Source organism: Corvus cornix, chromosome 10, assembly GCF_000738735.6.
Source record: "Corvus cornix cornix isolate S_Up_H32 chromosome 10, ASM73873v5, whole genome shotgun sequence".
In the NCBI taxonomy this organism is placed as follows: Eukaryota; Metazoa; Chordata; class Aves; order Passeriformes; family Corvidae; genus Corvus; species Corvus cornix.
The window spans coordinates 17,941,659-17,957,519 of NC_046340.1; the positions used below are offsets into that span (position 1 = coordinate 17,941,659).

General features: G+C 44.1%; 1 protein-coding gene across 1 annotated transcript in view; it reads left to right on the plus strand.

Moving 5' to 3' along the window:
* Positions 1–15,861, plus strand: part of PSTPIP1 (proline-serine-threonine phosphatase interacting protein 1) — a 50,534-nt gene that overhangs the window by 18,560 nt on the left and 16,113 nt on the right. Inside the window, exons 3-6 of the mRNA XM_010412319.4 lie at positions 2,059–2,133; positions 12,310–12,344; positions 13,293–13,399; positions 15,281–15,343. Coding sequence (XP_010410621.3) covers positions 2,059–2,133; positions 12,310–12,344; positions 13,293–13,399; positions 15,281–15,343 — 280 coding nt within the window. The remainder of the gene's footprint in view (positions 1–2,058; positions 2,134–12,309; positions 12,345–13,292; positions 13,400–15,280; positions 15,344–15,861) is intronic.

Here is a 15,861-nt window from a genome sequence, read left to right on the forward strand (position 1 = left end):
AACACATTCCAGAGAGCGTGTGTACGTGTGTGTGCCTGTCTGTGTACGTGCATGTTGAGGGGGAGGAAAAGGAGAAGAGAACTGGGCACTGAGTTGAAGATATGATTTCCAGTTTATTGCTGGCAGATGTTTGTTTCAGCTTGTCCTCACATCATTCATAGGAATGACCCAGGAGAAGATCAAAGGATGGGATGAACCTCTGTTTCTAGGGGCTGCCCGTACCATGTGGTTCATGCTGGAGTATCAACAAGGACTCCTGCAACAGCTACCCTGAAACCAGTTGCCCTGGCCCTGGCCACAGCCACACTAACATTCGATCAGTTTTCCAACCACAAATCCCCCTAACTGGCCCAGAGAAGACCCTAAGAGGTTTGGGAGTGAGAAAGTTGTATTCCAGAAACAAAGCCCGGGTTTAAAACACAAAGTATGTTCCATCACTGGACAGCTGCAGGGAAACCTAGAAGCTGTGTGCAGGAGTACTGGAAAGTGGGAAAAGCAGCACCAAGATGTGAAGAGATGGTATCAGCCTCCTGTCAAATTCCTCTGACCTAGGCTAGTCCAGTCCCATCCATGCCTGAGGTTTCAGGAGCTGGGACTGGCTTAAAAGCTGGCCATACTTTTTTCCCATGATATACTTGTGTACTGAGCAAGCAAAGTTGGACTGCAGCATTGGACTAATTCTCATTGATGTACAGGCACTGGCACTAAACAAAGCCTCTGACACAAAAGTGTTTCTTGATACTCAAATCAGAAGAAAATTAATCTATTCTTCTTCTGCAGCATTATGTGTCTAGAGTGTATTTCCATTTTGATGAAACTTCATTCATCTAACATGAAAAAGAAGTGGTGCCTCAGTGTGGCCTGTCACCATATTTTGCACCCTGTTCCTGTAGCAGGAATGCCAAAGCAGTGATGTAGGAACACTCCACTAAAGCAAAGCATTTCCTAGTGCAGGAGGACAGCACATCCAGCAGACTTCAAACTGCTGGAACTCATAAAAGAGAAATACAAAGCACCTCATGGCCGAGTGGGAAGACTGATGTGACTAAAACCCAGCAGGGTTGTAAGGGCCTTGCACCCACATCAAATTTGTTTTTTGAACAAAGAGTGTGTTTCTCTAAGGTGCCAAGTTTCCGGCCAAAATGGTTTGAAACGCTTTGAAACTGCTATTGAGAACTGGACTTACCCTAAATGAAATCACCCCTCTCCTCAGATGCTGGCACCAGGGTATCTGCTCATTATTTATTATTGACCATTCAATAGTTTTTAGCAGCTACTCAAAGACTGACAACTTGGTTCCAACCTTGGTCTTGCACTCAGGAGAAAGGAAGTAACACATTTAGTACAAATACTTTTTTTTTAAAGAGAATAGTTTTCTCCAGTGCTGGGGGGAAGGGAAATCAGCAAAGGAATATTTGTATTTCTTTATTAACCATAGAAACAGAACCACTCTCCTGAGTCACCAGTTACAGTTCCCCATTAAGTGAGATCCTGCATATTGTTCCTTCCGCAAAACTGCCCCAGCCTCACCACACAACTACCAAGGCTCCTTCCCCCTCGGGCTCCACTGCAGCTCTTCAAGCAGCACCTCATCTTTCTAGTGGATAGAAATACTCCTGCTACCCCTGGCTCCCATTTATTGTCAACACCTCTTGAAATGGATCCTTTGGAACCTACTCTTCACTCCCCTCACAGCCAGTGTTTTCATGGATCAAGTCAGCTGTCATTTTTAGGTTCCTTTTGCTCTGTTCTGAACACCTTCACCTTGTCTTTGTTCACCTCCTTCTCCTCATGGATCTGTGTTTTGGGGGCAAAGCTGTACACAGCATTCCACAGTAATCAAAGCCACGAAAATGGGTGTCATTTTTATCTCATTTCTTCTAGAAATAATTTACCCAAAATATTTCAGAGGTTAACTAACAGCACTAGGATTGAGGAGATCGAGAAATGAAGTAAGTTCAATTTCTGATGTTTTGTACCTCAGATACAATTACAAGATGAGTGTAAATGTGATCCTGGTACCACTAAGAAAAATTGAGTAAAGTTTTCTTTTAACAGAGCACAAGCAGAAGAGAGATATGGGAAAGAGCTGGTTCAAATCGCCCGAAAAGCAGGAGGACAAACAGAAATCAAGTAAGGAATTCTTTTATTATTAGTGGAAACAAAATTATTTTGGAGGAAATATCAGACTCCTGTGTTTTGTCTGAATGTGGTCACAGCCACTCACTTCAGTGCATTACACAGCTCTTCACAATGTACAGGGAAAGTGGGGAAACATCACAGTCCTTCACAGTAGGATTCACAAAGTATCTATTTGGAAACTGCCAGTAGGTCCTTTCCTGAGAATTTTTTTTTAATTTCAAGATTCTTAATGTTTAATATTTGTTTCCAAAAGCCATCTAAGTGATGGGGAAAAAAGAGAAAGGAAAAGGTTGTGAAATGTTTAGGATGGTGGCTTGACAATTCTGGAAAGCTGATGAACACTGAGAGACTGTGACAGAACAAAGACCCCAAAAATCAGCTGCTGCAGCAGGAAAAAAGGCTTAGCTTAGGAATACAAAATTTAAATCTCTTTGAAGGGACTTAATTTGAAATAATTCAATGGAACTACTGAAATACACTAAGATGACATATTTTTCTCTGTCTCCTCCATTACTATCCTAAATCATGTATAAATTGTGTTGGGAGGGAAAGATAGATGTTGGTATGGAATTTAACTTAATAAACACTGCTGATAAACTGCTGCTATTATTGATGGCAGCAGCAATAATGAGACATTTTGTCATTATTGTAACAAGTAATAATACAGTAATAAGGTGGCTGAAGATGAAGGTGTGGGGTCACAGAAGACAAGACTGAAAGAGAAGACCTCAATCTAAACATAAAACAGCTCTATTGATCCCTGGGGCCTGCTACCCTCATCCATCCCATATCTCATTCCTTAATTGCAGTCTCCTTTTCACGTCGATTTATCACTCCCAGTGCAAGTGTGGTTCCCTGTTCGTAGTTTATGGGGAGACTTGACCTCAAAGCCTTGTACTGCCATGGCAGGGAGGTGCCAGCAATCACCCGATGTGACTTGGTGGTGGCACAGCCAGGCTGACACAGACACTGCTGCATCCCTCCAAGTACTGGGTGATGCCAAGAGAACAGGCAAGGCTTCCCCCGCCAGTGCTCCAGCTCTGCCTTGCCCCTGAGCAGCACCCAGGGATACCACAGACCTAGGAGATGGCTTCTGCCTTCCTGGTATCTCAGTTCACTGACCTAATTGGTGAAAAGGAAGGAGAAGAAGAAATATTCGGGAATTAAAACATCAGATTAAGGATGGATGGGTTCTTCTCAAGCCAAAGGCTAAGATCAGCATTCCAGGATTAAAGAAAGACTTCACCTCAACTCCTTTACTGGCAATACAGGGCAGGCAGAGCAAATGTGTTCAGCAACAAGCAGCTTTGGCTGCCCTTCAGTGACTTAGTGGACAATTCATGGGTCTGACTTTTCCTAAGAGATTATGAGAGCTTGATTTAGAGGCAGAGCCAAATCCCAGTGTTGGGATATGGATCCAAGTTCCCCTCAAGCTGGGGGAAGTCTGGACTTGGGCCCAGTTCACTTTGATCCAGCAGTTTTATAGCTTGGCATGGAGGGAAGGCTAAATACATGAACAAAGCTGTGCTATGGAGCTGATTTACTGTGTTTCCATAACCCACACCTGGCTGGGGAGAGACCAGCTCTGCACTGATATTTTTATCAGAGAAAGTGTCTCACTGTGCCCGTTCTGAAGCAGAGAGGACACTTGGCTCTTTCTCATCCAGCATCCTCTGTTTAAGGAATTACACAGACAGGCAGTGAAGGGCATTTGTCCGGAGCAAACACAAAATCAGAGAAAACTGAAGTCTATTCAGGGCTGGAACAACTAAAGAAAATGAAATGTTTGGTTTTGATGCCTTAAAATTGTTGAATTTTCTGTGTCTGTGTGATCTCCTCCGTGTGAAGTTTCTGTTTGTTTATATGACATTGATTGCTGGCAGCAGTTCTGCTCCCAAGGTCAGTCCATCAGGGAAACTTGAGGGAGGGAATCTATGTACTACCTATAGTAGGAAAAGCTTGAAAGGACTATGTTGCAGCTGTCCCAGTGCATTTTTCCAAGTGTTTCCTCTTTATAGGGCTCCCTATTATCATCTAGCATACTGGGTCCTAATGGAATTACAAGTACTTGACAGGCTGAACAGGGCTGTTCACACCTTCAAATGCAGCTTTGGGTAGCAGTATTTCTTAAAATCTAATGTATTTGTACCTAAAACTTCCATTTGACAATCACCAGAAAAAGAAGTAGCTTCCAGGTTTTTTTGCAGAACATTTTGCAGACCTTCCTGTGCCATGCTATGTGGCAGAAGAGCAGAAATTACTGATTTTAAATCACTCAGTCATTTTCTTGCTAATGCAAAATTATTATCCTCTAGTCTTAAATTTAGCCACCTTTTAAACATCTCAGATACTAAGGCTTTCTGTCACTTCTGGGAAATTATTTCACACCCCAGCAGTTCTCAATATCAGGAGGGTACCTGATACCCTTTCAAAAAATCGATAAAAGGAACATAAAAAATGCATCCACAAAAAACACCCAAAACCTTCCAGTATGAGAGAATTCCCAGAAGATCTTAAGAGAAACAACTGTAAGGCCCAGGTTGATAATTCAGCACAGTCAGGATAGCACAAAACAAGGTGCAGGGAATAAGCACGATGAGTAAATAACAAGCACCAGAGCAGCCTGGAGAAGTCGATGGCAGACTGCACCAGGTAGTGACCATTGCTGCAGAAAACAGTTCTCTCCCAAGCCTCCCCTGTATTTTAAAAGCTTTTATTTTGAATTAAAAAAAAAACCCAACAATTTCAACATTTTTTCAGGCTTGCCCCTTCCCCCCCCAAAATTCTGCTTCAGCTGGAGCAACTTGCTGAACTCAGCTAAATGTATAAAAAGATTTAACTGCCCTTTTTTGTTCACCGAGGACACAGATGAAGGAATATGCTGCTGACTCAAAAGCAAGATTGTAGGGAAGGCTTACTGGAATGTAACAGCAAATCTGGGACCGCTTTCTATTGATTTAAGAAAACTCTAGCTGACAGCAGCCATCAGGATCCCACCCTAGAGCCCTGGGCTGTTCCCTCAGCATGGCTCCAGCTCCTCTTATGGAGAGCTGGCCTCTCAGGGCCCGGCCCTGCCCGAGCCTGGCAGGGACAGCTCCAGGCCAGACCTCACAGGACACTTCAGTGCCGAGCCCCAGCAGTAACATCACGTTGTGACCTGGCCAAAGAGGATAACGTGGAGTGTCTGCTGTGGGCTCTGCAGATCAGAAACGTGAGAACCACGCTGACCTCAGGTCTAGCAGGGGACAAGATGCGAGCACTGCTGCTGGAGGTGTGACTGACAGCCAGGGCCTCGCCGTGCCTGTGCACAGCGGGGTTGGAACTGGCCGTGGGCAGCCCACAGGTGCAGGAATGTGTCTGACAGCACCAAAACCAGCAAGGCAGACACGCTGTGTTGCAGTGGGAATTCTTGCAACTTGTACAGACAACGAGGCTCGTGGAAAAGAAATGTAAGGACCAATTATTGGTAGATGTTTTCAGAGAGATGTTTATTTCTCCAGCTGCTCGGGCGCCGACTTGGCCAAGAACTGAGCAATCACGGGACCAGAGCGTTCTTCCCGGGCAGGGGAACACAAAACAACCCATGGGGAACGAGGCTGACCAAGGAGTAGGGAAACCCCGGAGGCCCTGCTCTAGCCTGGGACCCCTCTCCCAGGACCACGTGGCAGGGGGCAGGAACCACAACAACGCTGCACCTTTTATTTCTAATTTCTTAAAAAAGCCAAGATGGGGTTTCTAAAAGAAGCTGGTGCTGGACACCATTGACACAGCAAGCAAACACTCCAGCTTCCAGCTCGAGAAACAAAAGTTAGGGAACTAGCAGCCAAAGGACACCATCATTCAGTAGTCCAGCTGCTTGTTCTTGCCAAAAGCACTGCAGCTGGTACAAACCCCTTCCCAAAGGGAACGGGGAGATCCTCTTCCCAACCCATGGCACAGCTCTCAGCAGTTGCTACAGGCCTTGACAAGCTCATTCCAATGCACAGAAGGATGCACACACTTCAACCTAAGACTGCAAGAAGGATCACAGAGGCTCAGACTAACCCCTTCAGCTTAATATTCTGTCCCCAACAGTAGATCCCAAGGGAAGAGTAGAACAACAGGGCAAGCATATGAAGATATTTCTTCTAAATAATCTTCTAGCCATAGCAATTAGTAAGTTCATAGGATGCCACACCGGCAGCAGCTTTATATGGAACAGCCTCCAGTGTTTTCTTCTGTCTTGTTCTTATTTAAAGCCCGAAACATTTTAGTATCCACTGAGTCAATAGGTAAAACAATGTATGCCTGTTATCCCACTTTTTAAACTAAAAAAATTAAATCTGTATCACCATTTCCTAGTCTCCACTCATAAAAGAAATTATGAAAAGTTGATTACAAACCTAGAGCCATGTTTTCTTGGCAAATGACAGCTTACAGCCATATCCAGCAGGGGAGAGAGAACTACAGGTTTTGAAGTTTAAACTGCAGTATTTGTACTCTCTGTGGTGCACACATGGGAGAGGATGTACAGAAACTGGGCATTTCCAGCCAAGTTACGGACTGAGATCATATTTGCAACTGTTCGCTGGGAGTGTACACAGCAATGATGCTTCGCACACTAGAGATGATTCCCCGCAGAGCTTGTGCCTTTAAGAGGAAACACCTTTCTGGCTGCAAGGTGACTGGGAATTTCCACGCAGTGGCCTTGGGCAACTCTTCAGCACAGCAACATGAAAGCAGAATATGCTACAGAGCCCAGTTCTCAGATACATCCTCAGCTTCAGCTGAACCAGGGCCTTTGGGAACTGCTCTTCTGTAAAATAACTGATGTAAACACGTACTAGCTGGTTAAATTCTGTCTAGAATGACAACAGCTATTTTTGTCATTTGCTCTGCTTGTCTCTTCTCATGTATATGATTTCCTACATTTTTCATCCATTTTTTTCCACTGCCATCTCCTTAAGACCTCGGGAAAGGGTAGTTCCTTCAAGCCCATATGTGCTCTTCTCTGCAATGCCTGAAATAGAACATTTTGGTGAGTGTAAGGTGAGGGCATCTGTAACAAAATGCCAATTGCTGCTTCCTGTGGATAAAAATAGTGCATCTGTCACTTAATATACAGAATCCTCTGTATTATTCCACACAAAGCCAGCATTTTTGAATTGAAGCTAAAAGTCAGTTTGGAAGGTCACATCCTTCCATGGCTGGTTATTCTCCATCCAAATGTTCTGAACCCACACAGAACGTATACACTAGTTCTTTGAACTTTCAGGACTCTGAAAATGGACCTAAGCCTCTGCTCAGTCCCCATTAAATTTGATCTAGAAAAGCTCTCTAGTGATGAGGACAGGCATTTTTGAGCGGCGCTGCTCTCTTTCTGAGAGATGTGAGGAGATTTAGTTTTATGTTAAAGGTACAAAATTTGCTTTGACTGTTTTAACCTTTGATTTCGATAGCACAGCTCATTCTGGAGCCACAAGGGATCTAAATTGTTGTCTATGGACACAGATTTACAGGGAGGACAAGGAACATGGAGATGTCTTCCTGTTTGCTCCCCTGCCACAGCAAAGTCTGGGGTGACGTGTCTGTGCTCCCAGTAACCAGCCCTGGAGTGCTGACACAGCCCCCTTCCCCTTCAGTTCAGGGCTGCTGCCATTCCTGACACATCCCTGGAAATATCCAAGCACCCAAATATGGATGTGGACACCCCACAGCACGTGAGGAACCCTCCACACAGGTTGTTACTTCTGTGAAAGTCCTACAATCCCAAAGCTGTCACTGAGCCCAGCCTGGTGCACAGTGCAGCCTCTGCAGCAGCTCAGATGACAGCTCATGTGGCTCCACACCACAGCCCAGCTGGAACTTGGACAGAAATCCTTCCAGCTGCACTGAGGGGCATTGTCTTTGTGTTTATAGCTCCTCTGAGAACAAGAAAACATCATGGCAAAATTAATTCTTCAGTGTTTTTGCCACATGCCCACTAAACAAGGTGAGACATGATTCTCATGTGAAACACTGCTGTGTGCCTGGCCTAGGACTGGGTAGTGACTTCGTTACTTCCCTGTTAAAAGAGCACAACTCCTCTCCCTTCATTTCTTCTTTGCAGTGAAGACACAGGTTCACACATAATTCCCAGGTGTGAATTATTAGAGACCAGATGATTCTGGACATGTCTCCCCACACCACTGGGCTTCACAGAAGGAATGGTTGGTAATACCACATTGGGTCTTCCCTGTGTGCCAGGAGGAAAGGCAGATGTTAATGGTGACCTCAGAGGGGACTGTCACTGCAGTGGCTCCACAACTCTGCTACCAGGATCTAAGTTACCGGAGGCTGAGGGTGGACAGGATTGCTGGGAACTGGTCTGTAGAGTTCATCTGGCACAGACTTCTCTCAGTTTCAAGGAAGGGTATTTTTAAAAATTACAAGAACAACTGAAAATTGTAGATCATACCAATGTCAAAACAGAAACCTACCAGAAAGGAAGGTGGGGTTATTTCACACTTCTAGTCACCAAGCAAAGGTAGAAAAGAAAGAAAATTAAAAACGATCTGTGGTTTTCCGGTTAGAAGGGCCTGTTTTACCTTCCTGTGTACAAGATATAAGGGGACTCTCTGAATTACTCAGTTAACCCAGTGTCTAAAGGCAAAGTACTGGGAAAAAGTGTCCAAACGATCAAGCTTAAAGTTGAAAAGATTTAGACAAAATAGTGTGGTGCAACAGTGTAATGGTGAGTATATCTGTCACCTAGGCACTGCCACTGCAACGGCTCTGCTAATTACGTCTCTGGTGCCATGAAATTCAGCTTTTGATGGCTGTGAAGCAGGCCAACAGAGCAATTCCTGAGGGTGCTCGTGGCACAGAGGACTGCCCAGCACAGCTCAGTTTTTCAGCAAAAACAAGGTCCAAAAACAGAGAGAAAGCATAAAAAGCCAAACCAACCCGGTAAGAATATTGTAGCCACTAGATGGCAAAACCCCCTCGAAGTTGCTGCAGTGGCTGTTGCACAGGCTGTTTCCTCTTATTCCAGATTCAGGCACCCCTGTTTCTGCCCAAAATTAATTTCTGACAAATCCAATCTTTAAATGTACAACAGGGAGTCGTTTAACAAACACACAGAGTAAATTCGTGTGCAGCCTTATTTTCAAGGAGACACCTGCAGGATTCTCCATGTGGGGGTGCCCAAAGGGAAGGCTGGAGCTCTGTCTTTAGCTGGAGTGATTTAACAGTATTCCAGAATGTATGTGGAAATCTCAGAAGTGGGCAATTAAAAAAAAAAAAGAAAATAAAAGAAAAGGAGAAAAAAAAAAAGAAAAGAAAAGTTAGAAAATAAAAAGAAAAAAAAGAAAAAAAGAAGAAAAAAAAGAAAAAAGAAAAAAGGAAAAAAGAAAAAAAGAAAAAAGAAAAAAATTTTAAAAAGAAAAAAAGGAATAAAAAAGAAGGAAAAAAAGAAAAAGAAAGAAAAAAAAAAGAAAAAAAGGACAAATGGTGTCAAATTTTCAGTTTTGCTTGAATTGTTTTCAACCCCAGGTTTTCTAATTTATCCACAGGACAAACACAAAAAATCAGTTCTACCAGAATGCTAAGCAGCCACATCTACTGAGGGTAAAACACTCTTTCAGAGTGTCCAGGAGAGTGAGATGTCCTCACTTTGGATGCCTCAGAGTAAAGCCCACATCAATCCCATTAGAAAGCCAAACCCACCCAAAAGCAATAGGTAAGAGGTGCTGTACATCCACACCAGCACAGACAGAATTAAAACTCATTCGTGTATCAGGTGCAGGAGTCACTTCCATTAAGCCCTGTGAAGCACTGAAATATTTCACTGATATAATCAGAACATCCAGGAGCAAATCTATAGCACTGCTGCTGCAGCCCAGGAGTCGTAAAGGGAGTCCTGATGGATCCACAGGTCAAAATTTGATTTATTTATTCTCTCCCACATGTATAACTTGGCATGATGACATATTTGCTGCCCTCTTAAGCCTTGTAAGGATGTGGGATCCAATTCACTGATTTTAGAAAAATATTATAAAAATAAGGAAGGAAATGGCTTAAGTCTATTTCAATCTACTTGCCCCAGTCAGCAGCTGTGGAATTGGCTGGACAAATCCTTCATACAAGGAAGAAAAAAGCCAGAGATTTCTGAAAAGGCCATTAGAGACCATGCAGGGGACAAATTGATCCCTCTTTGGGTCACAGCCAGATGCATTATTACACCAGAGACCCCTTTGGCCTTACAGAGAGCCAGGAAAAGGAGAACAGCTCCATGGGTGACTTGTGACCATGAACTGCTCTGGTAGCTCAGGTGCCTGGAAACCAAAAAAGCAGCAAATTGCTTTTGTCCTTGATATATACTGAGAAAGCTATTTTTCATTATCCACTACAGCAATTTTCCCAGTTTTTGCATAACTTGAATCACCAACAGCAAAGGGAAAAAAATCTCTGAAAAAATAGATCAACACAGAGTACAAACAGTATGTGCAGTTTGCAAGTGCCCTCTATTTTTTAAATTCCAGTATTTACCTGTTTCAGGCATGAAGTTGTTAACACATTCCCCACCTCCTACTGGAAATTACCCACTGGAAAATAAAATTTTATTCCTTGTATATATTTATTTTTTTAAGATAATCCATTAGATCTTTTAGGTGAGAAAAAACTATCTCTGCCACTGATATTCAACTTGTCTTTTAATGTCAAGCTTTTAATTAGCTGGAATGAATACTGCTTGTTTCCTTCGTGGTGTGAAAATTTAGTTTCCACCCAAATTTCACACTTAACTTTTTACAAAACAAACCTTCAAATGTGTAAGTATTGTTAGGAAAACACTTAAAAATACTCAATCTAGAATGCTCTCCCTGACTTATCTCAAGAGATTCACCACAATCTAGTTGAAATCTGAAAAAATTCAAGCAGCTCTTCTTTCCTCTTTGAAAGCCATTTCCTTATATTTCTACAAACTTAGATCTGGGATGGGTTTCCAGGCAGTTTTTGCTGAGGACAGGCCCAACCTTTCCCCTCGCCTGTGCATTTTTCTTATGCCTGGCAAGGCAGCCTCACTGCTGGGAGAGCAAGCTTTGATTAGGAAACAGATGTCCAGCTTAAATTAACACAGGGCAATTAGGATCCTTCCCGTGCCTCATAAGGCTCCCGAAATGGCCCAAGAGATGCAGATTTCCCTGCCCATCTGCGGGAGCACATGACTGGAAAGTGACAGCAGTCTCCGAGTAGCCAGGGAGACTGGAGGCTCTTCATTCATCAGCTCTCCCCCTGGGCTCCTCCCTGGGGCAGACCAGGTCTGCATGGAGAGCCCAGAACGGATTCCTTCCAGGAACAACAACTCTGGGGCTTGAAGAGATTATTTCTAAATCTGAAAAGCTTCCAAATCACTCAGCCCTGGCTTCTGTGTGCGCAAATGCCCTGCCGGCCTGCAAATTCAGAGCTAGAGGAATTTATTGAGTTGAAAATGCCTTTTACACACCTTTTGCTGTCTCTTCACATCTATGCTGATATCTCTGGTGCCTTCTGGAACTGGACTCTGCCCTAGTCAAAAGACAGGACATCAGTCTGTGGTTCCCTCTCATGCCCCTCTGCAGCCCTACCACTGAGCGATGCGGCTGCCGGATTTCACGGCATGCTTTATTCATCGTGCCGTGCCTGTGGCATGTGGCAAGCGCCGGGCTTTGGTGCGGAAGGCAGCAGCGGTGCCACACGGGGGTGCTCGGCAGGCGCGGTGTGGGCGATGCTGCGGCGCGGGATGGGGGCGCCGAGGACGGAGCGGGGCCGCATTCAGCGCTCAGGGACGAGCGGGTTTCGCTCCACCCTTCAGGCTACTGCTCCAAAACCCCAATTCCCCCCGGCCGCCGGCGTTTCATTCGTATCTACTAGCAAGGTGCAAGGAGAGAGGCTGTTAACATTCACGGTCACAAATACAGTGCGACTGAAAAAGGGTGCACAGAAGGAATGGTGCAATTCCTTGCTTCATGGACCGTTTTATTGCATTTCCTGATGGTAACAGATTGATGCTATTGTGCTTGTTAGCATGGTCAGCTTTTATTACGAGGCTGTTAAGGGTTTTTATCTCTATGTGGATCTTCGAGGTTCTGAGGGAAAGTTTTTTTCCCCGGATTCACAACACACCCTTAGAAGGCAATACTAAGAAAGTGTCTTGTTTCTGCCCCACAGCACACTGAAGGCAGCATTCGAGATGCTCAAGCAACGTAAGTATTTCCCTGTTCCCTTCTGACCTAGGAAACACAGGCACCCAATGTGTTCATCCTGTTCCCCCCTCTATTCCCAGCTTTTTTATCCCAGTCTGTAGTGTAAAGAGTGGAGGAAAAGGGTGCCTGCTGGGCACTCAATCCACTTTCTGGTGGTGAAGCAAATGGCTTGTTCTTCAAGTAAATTTATCTGGATCAAGTCACAAGATATGAGCTCTGTTCCCTCTTCTGCAAACCACTGACACCAAACCAACTTTCTAAACATGCCCCAGGCTTGAGAAGACCCTTTCACACACACAAAATGCAGCAGCATCAGAGGCAATAGGATACCGTACCTGGTCACTGGCACCTGCTGTTTACATCAAAACTCCCTCTTGAAAAGCAGCTGCTGGACTGGGGTATTTTTAGGGCCTGGGTGTGGGAGCTCAACATTTCTGGAAAATGCGGGGTTCCATTTCAGAGGCACCAAAGCTGACAAACGCAGAGAAGTTCCCAGCCATTTCAAACAGCACCAGCCAGGTGCTCTGAAATTCAATCCATCTTGGCTGACCCTTGGAAATTCTCAGCATGCAACCTCATCTAATGACTGGCCACTACTGGCAGCAGCTCCCAAGAGCAGTGACAGCCCAGCAGCACAGCCACGGCAAAGCAGACACAGGGATGATGGAAGTGAGATCTCCTTCCTTCCCTCTGCACCACAACTTCTGACCTTCAGCGCCAAAGGAAGGGGGACAGATGGGGTAAATGGGACCATGAAGAAACACAGTCACTCTGCTCTTGAACCCTCAGCAATGTCAGTGCACGCAGAAACAAAAGGGAAACCTTTTTAAAGGCTGCCCTGCTTGCGAACTCATAGGGCAGTCACATCACAGAAACATCTCCTAAAAAATGTGACTTTATCTTTAAAGACCTTTCCACTGACTGAATATGAATTCTGATTTGTTTTAGAAATTGAAAGTGTTGGAAACTCTCATATCCAGCTGTCAGTAATGCTGAAGGAAGAATTGAAAGGAATAGAGGAGTTCCGAGAAAGGCAGAAGGAGCAAAGAAAAAAGGTGAGAAACTAGAGAAATGTTGAAACAGATTGGGTCAATGGTCCGTGCTGAGGACCTTTCTCCAGCTATAGGGGGGGAATTCTGCAAAAGATGATAAAGCATTTCCAGCATGCCCTGTTCCCTCTATAGACGAGACTGTGGAACAAAAATCTCTTTCTGATCCCAGCTGGAAACAAAGTAGTGCTCTGAACTCAGGAACCAGAGGTTTTAGTCCCTTTTATTCTCTCTGGTGTAACTGCAGATACTGTTATTATTATTTCTGTAAGAACTTAATCCTTCCTTTTCTCTTTTTTATACCCTTGCCAATGGGTTTCTTTGATACGACCCTGCACAATCTACAACATGCGTTAAACAAAGGCGTAACACAAATGTTTAAAAACATGAAAGCAAATTAATATCATGCTGAATGCAACACCAATATATACTGAATAACAAATACATGGAATAAGTAGCATCTAGTTGATGTTGTATAATAAAAATTTGAGTATATTTAAGGCAATTTCACGCCCTGTGACCTTATCAAGCCCTAAGTCTCTTGAAAAATAGCTCTCAATAGAGACAACAGTGGCCACTCTCACACCTTCTCTGGCTCCGTGGAGTTGAAGACAAAGACAGGACAGCCCCTTAATTCTGACAGCACTGAGTGATGGAGGAGTAAAATAAATATTCATTTCTTTGCTAATTTTAAACAGATGAAAGTGCATATAACCAGTATCTGGTGCCACAAAAATTTTGTGTCTACAAGCCCCTGACACACAGGAACTTGGAATAGCAAAGAATTCTGAATATGAAAGTGAGTAAAACCAGTGCTGCTATTGAGATTTGAGGTTGGCAGTGATCTGATGAAGCAAATAAGGCATTAAAAGACAGACAGTGGGCACCAGGTTCATTTGTGTTTGTACCCCATTCCCTTTGCCACTGGAATGTGCAGAGAGGCTCTCTCCTGTTGAGAACAGTAAGCCTATAATTCAACTGGGAACAGTTTGAGGGGCCTGGAAAAAAAAAAAAAGTAAAAACTCCTTTGGAATCTTAGATAAGATTTTTTCTCTGTGTAGCGTGTGGCTGTGAGGAAGCCAACATCAGACATACTGGATGGTGTCAGCAGTTTTGGTAACCTCCCAAAATGCTGTGATTTGTGTTGTATTGTAGCTGCTCTCAAGACTGTGCTCAATGTGAAACAAGCATCTGGGTAGCCCTGGAGAGAGTTTTGTTTGAGCAGAATGTAAAGATTAAAGGAACTAAAGTCCGCCTGAAGAAACCCATCCCCTGCCAGTAGGAGCATATCTTATTGTCATATACAGATGGCCATACCACAACTAAAGCCATAAAAGAGAACCCAGCACTGTCCTTCCAACACTGCCCAGATGACTCCAGCATGGAAATCAAATCACAGTGAGCATAAAGTTGCCAGAAGCAGTGCAATATAAAAGAGACAGGAATTGTTTGTATTGAAAATGGAAAACTACCTGTGCTCATGTGGGTGAGACAGTGGTTTGGCCTGCAGAGATGTGGGACCAAGCTCTGGCACCAGCAAAGGAACCCTGCTGGCAGAGCCCGCAGCACTGTGACTGGGTGTTGCACTAGTTCATCTCCTTAAGACAAAAAAAGGGAGGAAGAAAATGAAGATCTATGTCCTCTCTGCTATTAATGGAAACCACCGAAGCAGAATTATCTGGGATTTTTTTTTTACCTGGCACTTTGATGCTCTCTGTATCACTCAGAAACCTGTCATTTATAAAAGCAGAGTGAAGTAATTTTCCCCACAGGCAGGTGGCCTATAGAAAGGCCCTGACTATGGCTCTCCTACTCTGGCTGCTGGAAAGGGGAGGAAGAAGTCCAAAGCAAGAAACTTGTGTGGTGACTTGTGTGTGTTTCTTACAGTATGAGTCTGCAATGGAGCGTATGCAAAAGAGCAAACTGTCCCATTATAAGAAAACAATGGAGGTAAGCAAGGAGGGCTTGGGCAGGTTTCCTGATACAAACTGGCTCCACTAAAATCTGTATTACACGTACCTCTATTTAAAGAAAGGTCAAAGCTGTGTGAGTGTGGAAGAGTGTGTGTGAGAGAGTGAAGATGTCATTCCTGCTTTGAGGAGGAAGCTCATCTTCCCTGCTGCACCCACTGAAAAGTCTCCAGAGGGTTAAAATGGAATGAACGGTGCCCCAGGCCAAACAGGATTTCATTCTTTCTAGGCAAGGGTACTTAGAAGAGTAAATAGAATTTGTCAGTGTGTGCAAATACAACTTTAAGAACAGCGAGTGAATCTTGCAGGCAAGAGGAACCCTCTCCAGCTCAAAAACTTGCATGTACAGAAACTATAGGCAGCTGGGTTTGGTTTCCAATGGGCAACTGCCTCTAAAGGAAAGTAGTAGCAGACCTGTCAGTGTACCTGTTAGTACAGCTGGAAGCGTACTAACAATTTTTTTTGAAATGTGGTTGTTCTAAGTGCATCTCTAAGATA